This window comes from Anarrhichthys ocellatus, unplaced genomic scaffold (assembly GCF_004355925.1).
Source record: "Anarrhichthys ocellatus isolate YVR2014 unplaced genomic scaffold, GSC_Weel_1.0 scaffold28, whole genome shotgun sequence".
Classification (NCBI taxonomy): domain Eukaryota; kingdom Metazoa; phylum Chordata; class Actinopteri; order Perciformes; family Anarhichadidae; genus Anarrhichthys; species Anarrhichthys ocellatus.
The window spans coordinates 1,196,310-1,210,423 of NW_022280058.1; the positions used below are offsets into that span (position 1 = coordinate 1,196,310).

Sequence of the window (14,114 nt, forward strand, 5' to 3'; positions counted from 1 at the left end):
TTTCAAACTCATTCTGCACTGTGAAGCTCAGACTATACAAATGTTTCATTGAGCCATATAATGTTTACCCATCTCCTTCTCTAGCACCCTGTCCTGCACTAGTAGATGTTTTCTGAGCATTGTAAGGGGTATTATTGTATGATCCATTTAAAAAAAAAAAAGAGAACATGCATGTATTTACGTGTATTGTTTGAGTCATAAAGTAAACAGGAAGAAAAAAAAAGAATCTTTTCTCGTCTTTGTTCCTTTACAGTATTGTGAGAATCATTACATGCAAATATGTAACATACATTCATTGGATTAGAAACAGATACAAAACAATTCCCAGTGTGGTCCCTTACAGCAGCAGGTCGTGTACAAAGGGAGCTAACTTTGTTTTACTCGTGTTGATCCTTTTGAATCTCAAGTATCGGAGTGGTGTGGATTGATAACGCTGTGTCCGAGTATGAGAAATGCACATTTCAAGAAGTTAACAGATCGTTTTTGGGGTAAACTGTTCCAGATTTTCTGAATCCAACGCAGCTCTTTTTCAGAGTAAAAGACTGCCCAGGGCTCACACGTTCAAGACACAACTCATTCCTTTATAAGTTAAAGTTGACGAGCTTGAAAGTCTCTCACTCAAAAATAACTTTTCCTTTATGTCCGAGTGACCTTAGGGGTGAGACCCGCAACGCCCCAAGGCTCAACTAAAAACATTTCACTTTCATCTTTCCTTCCGCTGGTGAAAGTGCTGACGTTCACCTTTCACTTGGTGAAACAGACCCCCGAAGGCTCAGGTTGCTGTGGGCTGATTTCCACGGGTTCCAGTTTATCCGAGAGTACATAAAGAATCTTGTCAAACTTCTCGTAGCGCTCCTCTCTGTCGGCCGCTGCCCCCGCCTGCCCCCACAACATACGCAGGGCGAACTCTGTCCGGAAAACCTCCAGCAGCTCAGGGACCGGCTCCCAGCTTCCTGCTGAAGCAATGTGACGGACATCGGATCAGATGCACTGAATTAGGTCATTTCACATTAACGTCACAATGTACGTACTTTGTAATGAAGAGTGAACACACTTGCTCTGGCAGGAAGTACAAACAGGCCTCATGTAGGAAGCACTCAGACAAACAGATTTGTTCTTGAGTGACGCTATGAATGATTTAAGAGAATTTGTTGCCGTCACCAATTTTCTCTTCAGTACACACAAGTGTTCCAAACCTGTCGCACAAGTCATGTACAGAATACTAGTACACTACACTAGTTTATATTTTGGTCTAACTTGTTTATTTAATTAGGATTTCTGTATCAAATTCATTCAGATTAAGGCATCATACTATAATTAAATAACTGAATACTATATTTAAAATAAAGTCATGCAAAATAAATATTATATTCACCATATCAGCGTCTTAGGTTTGCCAATTTGAGGTTTGCAATGTTTCTAGATTTTAGTATTTAATTGGCATATTTTGGCATGGTAATATACATTCATCTTTCATTGTTAGGAAATTCATCTTTTTACATTTTTTGTAAATTAAACTTGCCTAAACAGAGCAGAACAGTTCCCCTTATACAGCAATTTAGAGTTGTTATTTATGCTAATTATCAAATCCCAATACTGTAACTCACACCTCAACAACCGGTTACATTCATCAGGTTATGACAAGTTGGGTAATTAAGAGAGAATTGGTGATGCTGACATTTGTGCAAACCAACCTCACAGAAAAAAGCAAAGATTTAGGATAAGAATAGAGTAATGTTGTGAGGCCCATTTGTCTGCAACCGTCTACAAGAAGAGAAGACATTACTGCAACATGCGTGCGTGTACCTGTGAGCAGAGACTGTGTGTGCTGCTGATAATCTTGCGCATGCAGCGCGGCTCTGCGAGCCGACTGGAGGACATCGTAGAGAAGCTGACAGCCTCGCTCACTGTTCTCCACCGGGTCGTCTCCCTCCATCGCCATCAGCAGAGGAACCAGGTGTGGCACGGCGATGGGACCCTGGACTACAGAGTCTACAGAAAAACATAGACGCACATAAGACTCCATGCAGTACATGTGCTACTTAAAAAGAGTGAATTTTATCCATCAAAGTATTTTTTTTTTATAGGTATTGTGGAGTAAAGTTGTACAAAGCATTTAGTGGCTCCAGAGGGAGCAGCAGGAAGTCTGATCAATTGTATAAAAGTGATGAGAGGAGATCAATTTCATTCATAGAAACTCTCAATCTATCAATTTTAAAATTGGACACAAACAAAGCGACTGCAGCTCCTTTCAGTTGTTCTGTGACAAACAGCAGCACTCACCGTCTCCATCGTTCAGCAAGTTCATGAAGGGTTTGAGTTTCTTCTCAAATAAAACTGCTGACTCCGTGTGGTTCCTTCTAAGTGCTCGCCACGTCATCTCCAGTCGCATTATCTGCATGCACAAATATACATATTATCTTATGTTATAACATACTATAGGATGACATTTTTTTAAACATTTCTTATGAAATGCTATAAACTTTTAATGATATTTTTGTGCATACTATACTATGACTTTATAAAAACATACTATAGTATGACTTTTTTATGTCAAATTACGACTTTCCAGACATACCATTACTTTTCACATTACATGCTATAGGACATTTTTTTAAATACTTTACAATTACTTTTTATGACATTTTTCATTGCATACTATACTATGACCTTTTATGATATAGTATACTATGCCTTTTAAAAGCATACTATAGACATTTGTAATGGCATACTATGATTTTTTTGTTATTTTTTATGACGTACTATGGAATGACTTCATGACAGTTCTCATGGCATACTATATTATGACATTTCTATGACATACATATGTCACTTGTTTCATTTGACGGGATTGCTGCCGCGTTACCACAGTGAGCATATGTTTGTGATAATGACATTACCTGAGGCATCTCTAGAGCCTTCATCACAGCTGAGAAGGAGTAGAGGTTGTGAGCGTATTCTTTCAGGGCCTGAGCCAATAAGATAAATTTATGTAAAGCGTTTGCCCTTTGGCTCACAGTCCCTGTGCAGCCTAGGATGTCCACTGCCACTGCCAGTGCTATTAGATGATGCCTAAAAAATGAAAAGTGTATAGATTAGAGGTGTGAGAGGGTAGAAGATTGAAAAAGGACGCAGCTGGGGGGGGAAGTTTTCTCACTTCCCACTTCTAGCTATTCGGAGTCCACAGCACAACAATGAGGTTAATGGAATTTTGTGGTAGCCTACTCAAAGAATCTAAAAATGACAAAAAAAAAAAAAAAAGCAAAAAAACATACATTTTCGAGTTCCCACTGAAAACTGCAAGAGATTTTTCTTTTTGACACCGAGGCTGGAAAAATATGTCGCCGTCAAACTGATTTTCTAATACTTTCGGCACCCCAAACAAAAGACCATTCACATGCATTGTTCATAGTGAAGTCAGCGATCAGATAGACCTTACTTACAACCTGGACAAATTAAAACAAAGATATCTGCATGGATACCACTATGTGAGGAAATGTGATTTTTGTTGTTGTTGTATGGGTGAATCAACTCTTTCATTGATCTTCGTCAGTTGTACCTTTCTAACAAATCCTGTCGTAACTGGCGTCCGTGTGGCAAAGTGACGAGCTCCAGCCCTGATCCAACTCCCATGATCGTCTTCTGCTCATCAGTCACCCCAACAATGCGTGCTACCTGCAACACATTGGTCATTATGAATAATGCGTTAACTGAAGCAATATGAATCACTCAGAATAGTGAAATATTAGCCTACTATTTGCATTTGATAATGTGTCACCTTTGTTTTGCATTTATCAGGAGTGCAAACATAACAAATGAAAACGTATATTGATTCTGACGTGAGACGATTTGAGAGCTACCTGGCAGTCGACACTGAGCATGTGCAGAGCTGTAGCGTCGGCGTTTGAGCGGTTGAAGAGCTCTTTGAGCGTCAGAATGACGCCGGGATCAAGAGGTCGGTTGTTCTCCGGCAAGAGAAGCGATTCAAATTGATCCAACTGGAAACACGAGACCGACTCCACCTGTGATGGAGTAAGATGGATACTACAACGTCAGTACACAGCAGACCCTTTGTGATGTGCAATGATCAAGTTATTTCACAGTCAAGAAACATGTAGTGTTTACATAGTTCGTGATTAAGAAGCTAATACTTGCAAAACACTGGAAACTATAAACCGTGTATAATTTATACAAACATGTGGCTTTTCAAAATGCCAGTCTTCCACTTCCTCTGCCCTCTTCTTCTGCGGCAGCAACGGCGGCAGCTGTGATGACTCTTCACTATTCTGTGCCTCCAGAAAGCCAAAGGAAGTCTCTGTGAGGCGGGCGCGGCTCTGCCACTTCTCCTCTGCACGCAGTCGGTCCACATGACCTTTCTGCCGGGCCTGTGGCACCTGAACACAACAGCCAGAGGACATAAACTCTCCATGGAGGATTTACAGACTCTGCCTTGTAAGGACACATTTCCCTGAACAGAAAGGGAGATGACATGGCCCGTCGAGCTGTGGTTTGTGATGAGTTCTTTACCTGGATGACCAGCTCATCGTAGAAAGAGGAGGGGTCAACGTTCCGGACAGTGGGTGGGGGAGGGATGCTATTGGCAAACACTGTAGAGACCCTGAGAGGTTTAGGAGGAGCTCTGGGGTGCAGCTGTCCATCTGAACCTCGCAAAGTTACACCACCACCTGCAGGGACGGAGGAGGGAGTTATGCGTCTGTGTCATTGGCAGTCTCCATATTTAGAAGAGGTGCTGCTATGGTACTTAAACTTTTAAGCTGCTGACTCACACACACAAGTTCCAGAAAGGTTCAAGTGAAATAGTAGGAATACACAACAGGATGTTGTTACCACCGTCCTGAGTGAAGTTTCTGACCTGTAACTAGTCCCTTCTGTACCAAGCACCGAGGTCATAACCAGGATCTTAGAAATACTGAGATTTTAAGTGAAAGTCATAAAACACCTCCACCCCTAGTAAGTCTCTAATTTTCTGTTTCATTATAAGCATTTCATATAATTAACTGTTAAATTGTATTATATACAATGGAATGGAATTCTTCTTTCAAGGAAATTACTCTGAAAATGTAGAACTTTGTCTCTTTTCTACCCTTGAATTAGTATTATGGCTGTTCTTTCTTTGATCGGACCATAAACAAAAGTCTGTATGCTTGTCACCTGGATGGGAGGGGCGTGTGTGCCGTGGCCGAGGGCTCAGCAGGGGTTCACTGCCTGTGCGAAACACTGGGGAGATGGGGGCGGGGTCAGTGTCCTTCGAAGGAGTGTTCTGTGGAACGCCTGAATGAGGAAGAGTGACAGCGGGAAGGTGAAAGATAAACAAGACGGTGTCGCAGAATCCTTTTTCTTCTTTGTGTTCTGATGATGGTTTTGCTTCACGCTTTTACACCTCCTCAAAAATACAATACAGGCCAACCAGTCACTGATCGTCTCCAGCGGCTGTGACAGAGCTGCATCCAGTGGCCATGACGGGTTAGCGGTGACAGACACATGTATGTATAACGTACCAGTTCGTAGGTTGCCGTCAGACTGTGCAGACTGAAGTAAAGGTCTGCGTCCAACGTTCTCCAGGTTCGCAGGCTGACTTCCACTCCTGCCACGCATAAAATAAAGTTCGTGAGAAGGTTTATTTGAATTTGTGAACGTGCAGTTTGTTTCATCACTATACATGTGTACGTGGAGTGGACTACATTTCACCAGACTTCCTCCCACCTTAGCAGTGGATTGATGACGTGCAGTCTGTCGGTGTGTTCAGAACTGAAGCTGCGCCTTTTGTTGGCTAGAGTCTGTCTTTCTTTCCCTGCACCACTGCTGCCGCTTGTGGGCTCTCCATGTCGCTCGCTGATGACACGCAGAGGAAGGGTCCGTGTGATTGGGTGATAGATCACAGCGCCAGAGGCCTGGGAGATAGGCAGACGCCCGCCCACATAGAACCGGATCAGAGACGGAACACTGTCAAAGCGATCCTCCTCAAACTGGAACAGCTCCCGAGTGTAGCCCTGTCACACAGACAGAATATACCAAGCAGAGCTTTTACACAAATAGTCCGACAATAATCCATCTTTTTAGTAACAGATACTCACCACTCAGAGGCTAGAAAGGTGGATATTGTAGCTTGCAGCTTTGTGGAAGTCAGCTCAGACTCGTTGTAGTTAACATAGTGACCAAAAATCCATTTGAAACATATCTTCTTTAAATATTAAATAGTTTTTGGTTATTTTTTCAGATTATTTGAAGAATTGTTTAGTCTCGAAAAATTTAGGGGGGGAAAAAAGAGCCAATTGTGAGTTCCCAAGACCAAGGTGACATCTTGAAATCACCTGTTTTGTCGACCAACACTCAAAAACCCATAAAGATTCAATTAACCAGTGATATAAAATGCAGAAAATCCTCACATTGAAGAAGCTGAGACCAGTGAACAGTTGGCATTGCAGCTACATAACTTATTTAAACAATGCATCCATTATTCCTCACTTGCAGCACATGGAGAAGCATAACTTAGACATACCTTTTTGGGACGAAGGATCACTCGTATAATCTTAAAGTGCATGGGCCCGTCCTTCCAAAAGCAGCTCAAAACGTAGTCGCCGGGGGAAGAGCTCGAGTCTCGGACCAGGAAGTCTCCGTTCTTCTCAAACAAAGACTCTGCAGCCTGGAGACAAGTCAGCAGGTTAAGTTGATCAACACCTTCATGAAGGAAGCATTAGTTTTAGCTATGTGTACCGAATAAACTGGCAACTGTGTATGAAACTTTTGCCAAAAGTTTAGCTTAGCATACATACTGGATACAAGGGGAAACGACTAGCCTGGCTCTGTCGAAAGTTAATCTGCCTCTATAGATGAGAGAGTGGTATTAATCTCCTCATCTAACTCAACACAAGAAAGACAAAAAGGGTTCTATTCCTTCAGTTTGTGTGTGTAAAAATGTGCTGTTTAAGTGCAAACACAGCGAGAACAGTATGGTCCTTTGAGCACCTCTCGGCTCAGTGGCCCGTGGAACCATGCATGGCTCGTCGGGTCATCGGTGCTGAGCTTCAGCTCCTCCTCCAGCTCCTTCTTTAATGAGTCCATGTCTCTCCGACCACCAAAGACCTGCAAGGCACGCAGCAGAGACCATAATACGCAAAGTTACTCTGCATGGTTTCAGAGAGGCAGCTACAGAGGGCTAGTGAGAGACGGAGAAGCTTAACCTCTTACCTTCAGCTGGCTGAAGTATGCGCTGACGCTCCTCCTCTTGCTGAAAAACAAGAGAGAAGAGATGATTTTGGAGCTACTAAACTCAACAATAGGGAGTCACAGATCACGGTGCAATGTTTTTCTTTTAAACATGAATAGTACAAGGATGGAAGGCCACTGCCAAGGTCTGGATCCGTCATTAACGGCACAAAAACAAAAAAAAAAAACTGAGGGCCTTTTAATAGCGGGCCTCGTTTTCCTCCTTCCTTCCTCACCAAGTTTCCACCTTCCTGTTTCTGTAAACACAAGGCTAACAGATGAACGGCTCAGAGAAGTCACAGCAGGACCGCTCAACAAGATAACCCTCAGCCATCACATGAGCTATTAGCCACTCTAGCAAATCTACATCTACGTCTGCCTCTCGCTGCGTTCTAACATGGGTTAACAATGTGGAACAAATCATATGTTCAGGGATTGCTGGAGGGATATGCACAAACAGTGGTGTGACATTTACGTGTTTACCCTGCTGTGACCCTGAATACAACAACTAATTATAAAACATCCACTGAAGCACAACACAAACTTTGATACTTCTAATTACACTGATTTGCCAATTTCTTTAGGTACAAAAACAAAAACTACTTTGGTCAAATACAACAGTTCTGCAATACATCCTACATTCATGAGTGCTATCATATTTAGCTTTGGTTAAAACTGTTTCAGAATGCTGTTGATTCAACTTCATGGTCATTTTGGAGGCCGTGTAGCTTGTGATGCAGTAAAAATAAACCCCATAAACTCATTTTTTACAAATCCAGCCATAACAGGCCGCCTGTTATCACACAGACAGAGTCATACCAACATTTTAGAAATACTGAGGTCATGAGCCCCCCAGGCACCAAAACAAAAAAGTCTAAATAAGTTAAATTTGCAGTTTTTTTATATTTCATTTATTGAATTTAATGGTGAACTATATTTCCAGCAAGATTTAGAGCTGTTCTTCAAAGGTTATCTGGATATCAATGGCCTATGAACTAGTTGTGTTTAAGTTTATAGGCTTAACTCTAACAATCATATATCAACATAAATGATTAAATGCTGTTTCAAAGCCCTCTCAATGCTACCAGACAGACATTTTTAGTGGAGAAATACTGAATCTTTGATCACATCAAGTGTAAAAATAAAGGAATGACTCTACACGCCCACCACATGCAAGTGTTTAACTGTAGAATGTTATTAAGTCCCCCAAGGTTGTTAAAACCTCCATACATAAAACAACAACAACATTACCCCGGTGTCCTCAATAGTACTGTAGCTACAGTTGTGCCAATAATCCAAGGCTGTGTCTTCATATTGCTTATTTTGTCTGACTAACAAACCCAAATATATTCAGTTTAATATCACATAAGATAAAAATAACAGCAAATTCTGAAAAGAAAACTGATGTTGTCAAATTAGTTGCTAATTAATTGAGTGTTGATTGACTAATCGAGTGATTAGCTCGACTCTACACTACTATTCTGCCCTTGTATTGTGTACAGTTTTTACTGACCTAAATCGTCATGTTAAGTGTCAGAGGATCAGGAAAAACACTGTAAATAAAATGTAGTATTATAATTAAATTAATGGCAAGATTTTAAAAAAATATCAAAACAACACCACAAACTTAAGAATCCAAAATACCATAAACAGCACCTCTTTAAAACATTTTAAACAAAAACTCAACATTATTACCTTCATAAAAAAGTAGCATTTATTTAAGGTCTACAACTATAGCTGCGTGTTCACAATTTAATAAGCCACGACACTGCCAGACACACACACACACACACACACACACACACACATTCAGATAAATCACAGCTGTGGGATTTGTTACGAGGAAAGAGAGCGTGCAACATCCTGTCTGAGGGGCGTTGGTCCGGACAGCACAACAGAAACACCTGAGCAATGTGCTGCAGAGCCGCGATAGAGACAAATAACCTGACACCACATTTAGCCATGTTTCACACCATTTCATTAAGCTTCACCAGCCAAATGGTATAACTCTGTATAATAGCGCTAACGCTAATAGACAACTGTAATCTAATTATTACATTCAACTGGTTTCGTGCGTCTCTTATGAGTCAAGATTGTGCAACAGGTAGTTGACTCTACTGCTACAGGTAAGAAGAAGAAAACGACATACTGACGACTTCTTTTCTCTATTAAAGACTAAAAAGTGAGGATTTTAACAGCTTTATATGTCAGAACTAGGTCATACGTGTGAATAAAGCCATTTACTGCACACCGAAAGTTAAATTAGCGGTCAAGAACTTTATCGGAAGTCTCGCGGTAATTAGCGTTAAGATAAAGTCAACAGTCGTTCAAAAACCGCTTTGCATGAACGGCCATCGGTCCTACCTCTCGGTCCGCTTCACAGCTCGCCCGACCCGGACATGCTTTTATCGATTTGTGGTCCAAATTATCACCGTCAAACAACAGCTGGAGCTGCAACATTCAAGTCGTCTCCCCGTCGGTCCCTCCCAGCTGCTCCCCTCCCTTCTCCTCTTCTTCGCCCTCCTCCCCTGCGCAGTTTTCAGACGAGTTCCCACAAGTTCTCCCCCTCTCTCTCTCTCTCGCTCTCCCCCTCGCCCCCCGGGCCCCGGTGCTGAAACACGGCTACTTGCCTGGCATTCCTCGGATACCGACACAAACAGCCGAGCTAACGCATCACCTGGCTGCAGACAGGTAGCTGTACGGAGGTGCTTGTACCCATAAATCACACATTCTCAGGTCACTCAACACTTACTAGCAGCCACACCAATTCTTACCATTTCATATTTAAATTAGCATTATATAGTAATCTGTTGTACGGTTAGGTGTGTTTATCTGTGGGTTTTTTTACACCTGGTTTCAACGTTTCTCAGCCAATCAGAGACTGCCCTGAGGTCCGGGACTATCTACGTCACTTAGCCCCACGTGTTTGGTTTACAACCTTTTAGCATTCAGCACTTTATGTCTGGTGAGCAGAGATGTGCCTGAACTTGACAGCCAGCCTCCATTTATACACTTAAAGTACTTGTCAGTTGTATAATTCAATTATGTATGAAAGATAACTTTTAAAACTAAATTAAAGGGCTGGTTCACACAAATTACAAAAACATACAACATAATTGGTAGGTGTTGTTTGAACTACCAATTATATTATCTAGCCATGAAGATTATTAGGGTTTTATGTGCGTGCAGTGGAAAAGTAAAGGTCTGGGGCCCTAACCAGAGCTAAATAAACATTTCTTGCTGGATCAGTTCATACCAAAGTAGGGAAGTCCTGATGATTCAGATCAGATTCTGCTGTTTATCACAATCTGAGCACTTCAATATATTGTTTTCAACATAATACAGCTGCACAGTACAGACTTCAGTAAAATGATAAACATCTTTGGCAGCTGAGATGCTCAACTTTGAGAAAATATAACTTGTACCGATATCATAGAGGTGAAAAAAAAAAAGTTGTATTAAATGCTCGACAATATAGAACCTTAGATCTTCACCTTTACGCACCTGTCGACCTACAGACGTGCATAAGTTCTGCTTATTAAATGTTCGACAGAAAAATAAATCGCCAAATGTCATTTCAAGCAGAAATGCAAACATTACCTTGTCTCAAGCATCTAAATTCTGAGGATTTGTTGTTGTTCTATACTAATACCTGTAGGTTTTGCTGTTTGGTCAGACAAAAGAAACTGTTTCTGGGAGTTGCTGTACATTTTCAGTGCTTTCAGGACCACAAACTGAATTCCAATCACTCGCATTTTATTGTAGTGGCAGCAGAAATCTCAGGTTTGGATATCTCCAAACCGTTAACACATAAAACCCAAACTATCTGCATGGTTAAATAGCACCAGGGAGAGAGTGAAAGGGAACATGTCTTTCTGTAATTTAGGTGAACTGGCCATTTAATGCTGAGAGAGAGAGCCTGCAATAAACCTTTTTAAGGGCGACTTCAAGATTAACAACTTCCAAACACACACACACTGGCCTTTGTCAATCAGTCCTTGACCGCTCACCGGGGAGCAAAGTGTGACCAAAATATCAAAGTCCCAAGGTGTGTCGTTTGCTGTGTTAGTCATAAAAAAGCAGCTGTTCTGTAATGTAAATATCATGATGTTATTTTATATCCTTAAAGGCATTTCATTCATATTGTCAAGTGAGTAGACTTTCACCTTACAAACTGATATTTTATGAGGCATTAGTTGATTATTAGCCGAACCTGGAGAAAGTGGGTCGCACACCGACACCACCCATTGTAGGTCATCTTACCTGCGTTTGCCATCCTGACAGCGCTCTGCCTCGCTGATAGCGTTGTCCTCGTTCAGGGGGCGGAGCTGGGTGCAGGAGGCGGAGAGGCGGTGTTTCTTATCGGCGCGTTGGAGGCGGGGCAGCACACTCTGACGAAACAGGTCCTTCTTCGGCTTCACCTGCCGGGAAATGGTTGAGACCCAAACAGTGTTTCGTGCTTGCATTGTTTTATTTCTTTGACGTCAACTGTTTTGTGACGCTATAGCGCCAACTTTAGTGGTCTCACCAGATCCATAGACGATCCCAGGGAGTACTTGCGGCTCACCCTGCGCTCCACTTGCACACCTGAGAGGACACATGGACATTTTAAAGAAATACTTTGACGTTTTGGAAAATATGCATGTTTGCTCTCCTGCAAATCCATACCACTATTATGTTCGTCCGTTAGATATGAAGCTGAAACCAAAGAGATGTATATTGTTAATTGATGAACTTTAGTCACCTTTAGCCAGATATGTCCACCTGTTTAGTCACAAAATGTTGAACTATTCCTTTAATTGGTGTGGATATATGAAAAACGCCTATATACAACATTATCTGACATTTTCATTCATTCAGGCCTTACTCTCTAGATTTTCATATTTCACTTTTTCAACTTCTTTGAATCACAATAAGCAAGAACAAGACAGTAAACAATTAAAATATATTTTAGTAAAACATTTTGACTTAATAAACAGGCGTGTACAAAGTGCCAGCGCTAAGCATTAATGATTCCAACAACTGCTGCTCTATTATACTTTTCCATTATCAATATGGCTGAGTATCTAACTTTAAAACTTTTAAAGTAACCGACCTAAATGTGTCTGACTGTTAAAGATGAAAGCTGGTATTGAATGTCTGGTCGGTTTCATTAACTTGAACTTGTCTTCTCCTTAGTTGTATTTTTAAATAAAAATTGCCAATTTTTGACTATTTAATTTAAAGCAGTATAAATCAAAGTCTTTGAAATTGCCACTTTAAGCAAAACAGTTTTTTAGGAAGCCTGTGCGCATTAGCATTTAGGCTGACCTTTGGCACTGTGATGCTCTGAGCTAAATGCTAACATCAGTAGAATGCCAACGATTACAGTGCTATCAATGTTAATCAGGTCTAATGTGCACCATCTTAGTTTGCTAATTAGCACTAAACACAAAGTACAGCTGAGACTGATGGGAATGACATTTTGTTGTTTGTTTTGCAGTCATAAACAAAAGACTTTTGACCTAATGATGCAGGAAATGTCACGGGACCATCCAAAAATATGAATGCATTCTGTGAGGGACCTGAATGTCATGGATATTTTAAAAATGTCAAACGATACCCAGGCCGGGATGATAACAATTATCAGAAACATTTTTTTGTTTTTTTACTTTCAGTCACTTTGTAGGGCTAAGATGCAATACAATGCAATATGTATTCCACTTGATAAACCGTTAATTAGAACATTTTCACAAAGATTTGAACATTGAATTATCGGCCAGTGAGTGTCACCAGAGTGCGGCTCCAGTCTCTGCCGGTGTCTTGAAAGTTGATTGAGGATGGTCTCCCTGTCTGTTGCATCCTCGACCCCTGATTCCTTCAGCTCGCCGTCCGTTACACTCAGCAAACCCTGGAGAGAAACACAAGCGGGGAGAGTGAGAAAGCAATAAGGAGAGATTGAGGGTTATGAACATTGAAGCGGAGAAGAGATATCGACGAGCGCGTAGAGATGCATTTTCACACATTCACGTACCTCCAGACCATAATATTCTCTCTCTAGTGCCTTGATGTACTGGGGCAGGCCGATTTGTTTCAGCCACCAGGCGATGGAGCGATTATTCATGTCTGAACAGCAGAAGCAGGAGAAGATATTGGTTACATACCATCACACATGCACACACACACATGCTTGTACATGTTTTTTTTCAGCAGAAGTTTCTGAGTAAAGTACCAATGAAAGAGTAAAGTAAAGTGACATCAGCTTACTGTAAGAAATCAGCCAATCAGACAAATAAGCAGAGAGCCCTTGTGTTGTTTGCCTTGCAGCAGCTACAGTATGTAACACCTACCTGTTTGCAGGGTCCACCAAGGCCCCTCTCTTTCGCCTTCTAATATTTCTATCTCATAATGCGTCTTTCTCGTCCTACATTCCCTCAGGTTTCCTTCCTCCTTTGCAGCTGTTCTCATCTGAGTTGTACTGTCTACCACTTTGTCTTTGTGGTACCAGTGGGAGCCCGCTCCCCCTCAAACCTGCAGGGTCTCTAAAAAAAGGCCAATCAAATCGTGCAGTGGGCACACCGTGCCCCACAGACAACAGCAAATCACAGCACAGGAATTAGCATGAGTTCTCAGAAGGCGGAGAGGGCAGGTTGAGGCCTGTCACAAGAGAGAGAGAGAGAGTTTAGAAAAACAAGAATGGGGGTTATTTAAATGTAAGACTGTTAGGCGACATGTCAAGTCAAAGTTCGGCATGCATGCACTGTGGTCTGTCTGGAAACCTGTCTGTCGAGGCAGTATGTTAGGAGAGACGGTATCTGCAGAAAAAAAGGCGATGTGAACAAGGCTGACATCTAGTGTTGAAGAAAAAAGTGACCCAGAATTTACTCTCTATGAGGATTACCACTCAG

General features: G+C 41.6%; 1 protein-coding gene across 3 annotated transcripts; it reads right to left on the minus strand.

Annotated features, from left to right (window-relative positions):
• Positions 1-278: 278 nt before the first annotated feature.
• Positions 279-11,903, minus strand: sh2d3a (SH2 domain containing 3A). Of its 3 annotated transcripts, none has more exons than XM_031863203.1 (15): positions 10,002-10,044; positions 7,210-7,249; positions 6,988-7,104; positions 6,521-6,664; positions 5,725-6,011; positions 5,520-5,605; positions 5,173-5,292; positions 4,528-4,685; positions 4,197-4,394; positions 3,861-4,022; positions 3,560-3,675; positions 2,901-3,072; positions 2,284-2,395; positions 1,807-1,992; positions 279-956 (listed from the first exon to the last, which is right to left on the minus strand). In XM_031863203.1, exons 1-15 carry the CDS (start codon positions 10,007-10,009, stop codon positions 745-747), a joined length of 2,118 nt encoding a protein of 705 aa, XP_031719063.1. In that variant the 5' UTR covers positions 10,010-10,044; the 3' UTR covers positions 279-744. The 3 variants fall into 3 exon arrangements, with proteins under 3 accessions (XP_031719063.1, XP_031719064.1, XP_031719065.1); XM_031863204.1 differs by lacking the exon at positions 10,002-10,044 and adding an exon at positions 9,592-9,701; XM_031863205.1 differs by lacking the exons at positions 279-956; positions 1,807-1,992; positions 2,284-2,395; positions 10,002-10,044 and adding exons at positions 11,491-11,648; positions 11,756-11,814; positions 11,896-11,903 and having other exon boundaries at positions 2,427-3,072.
• Positions 11,904-14,114: the final 2,211 nt, after the last annotated feature.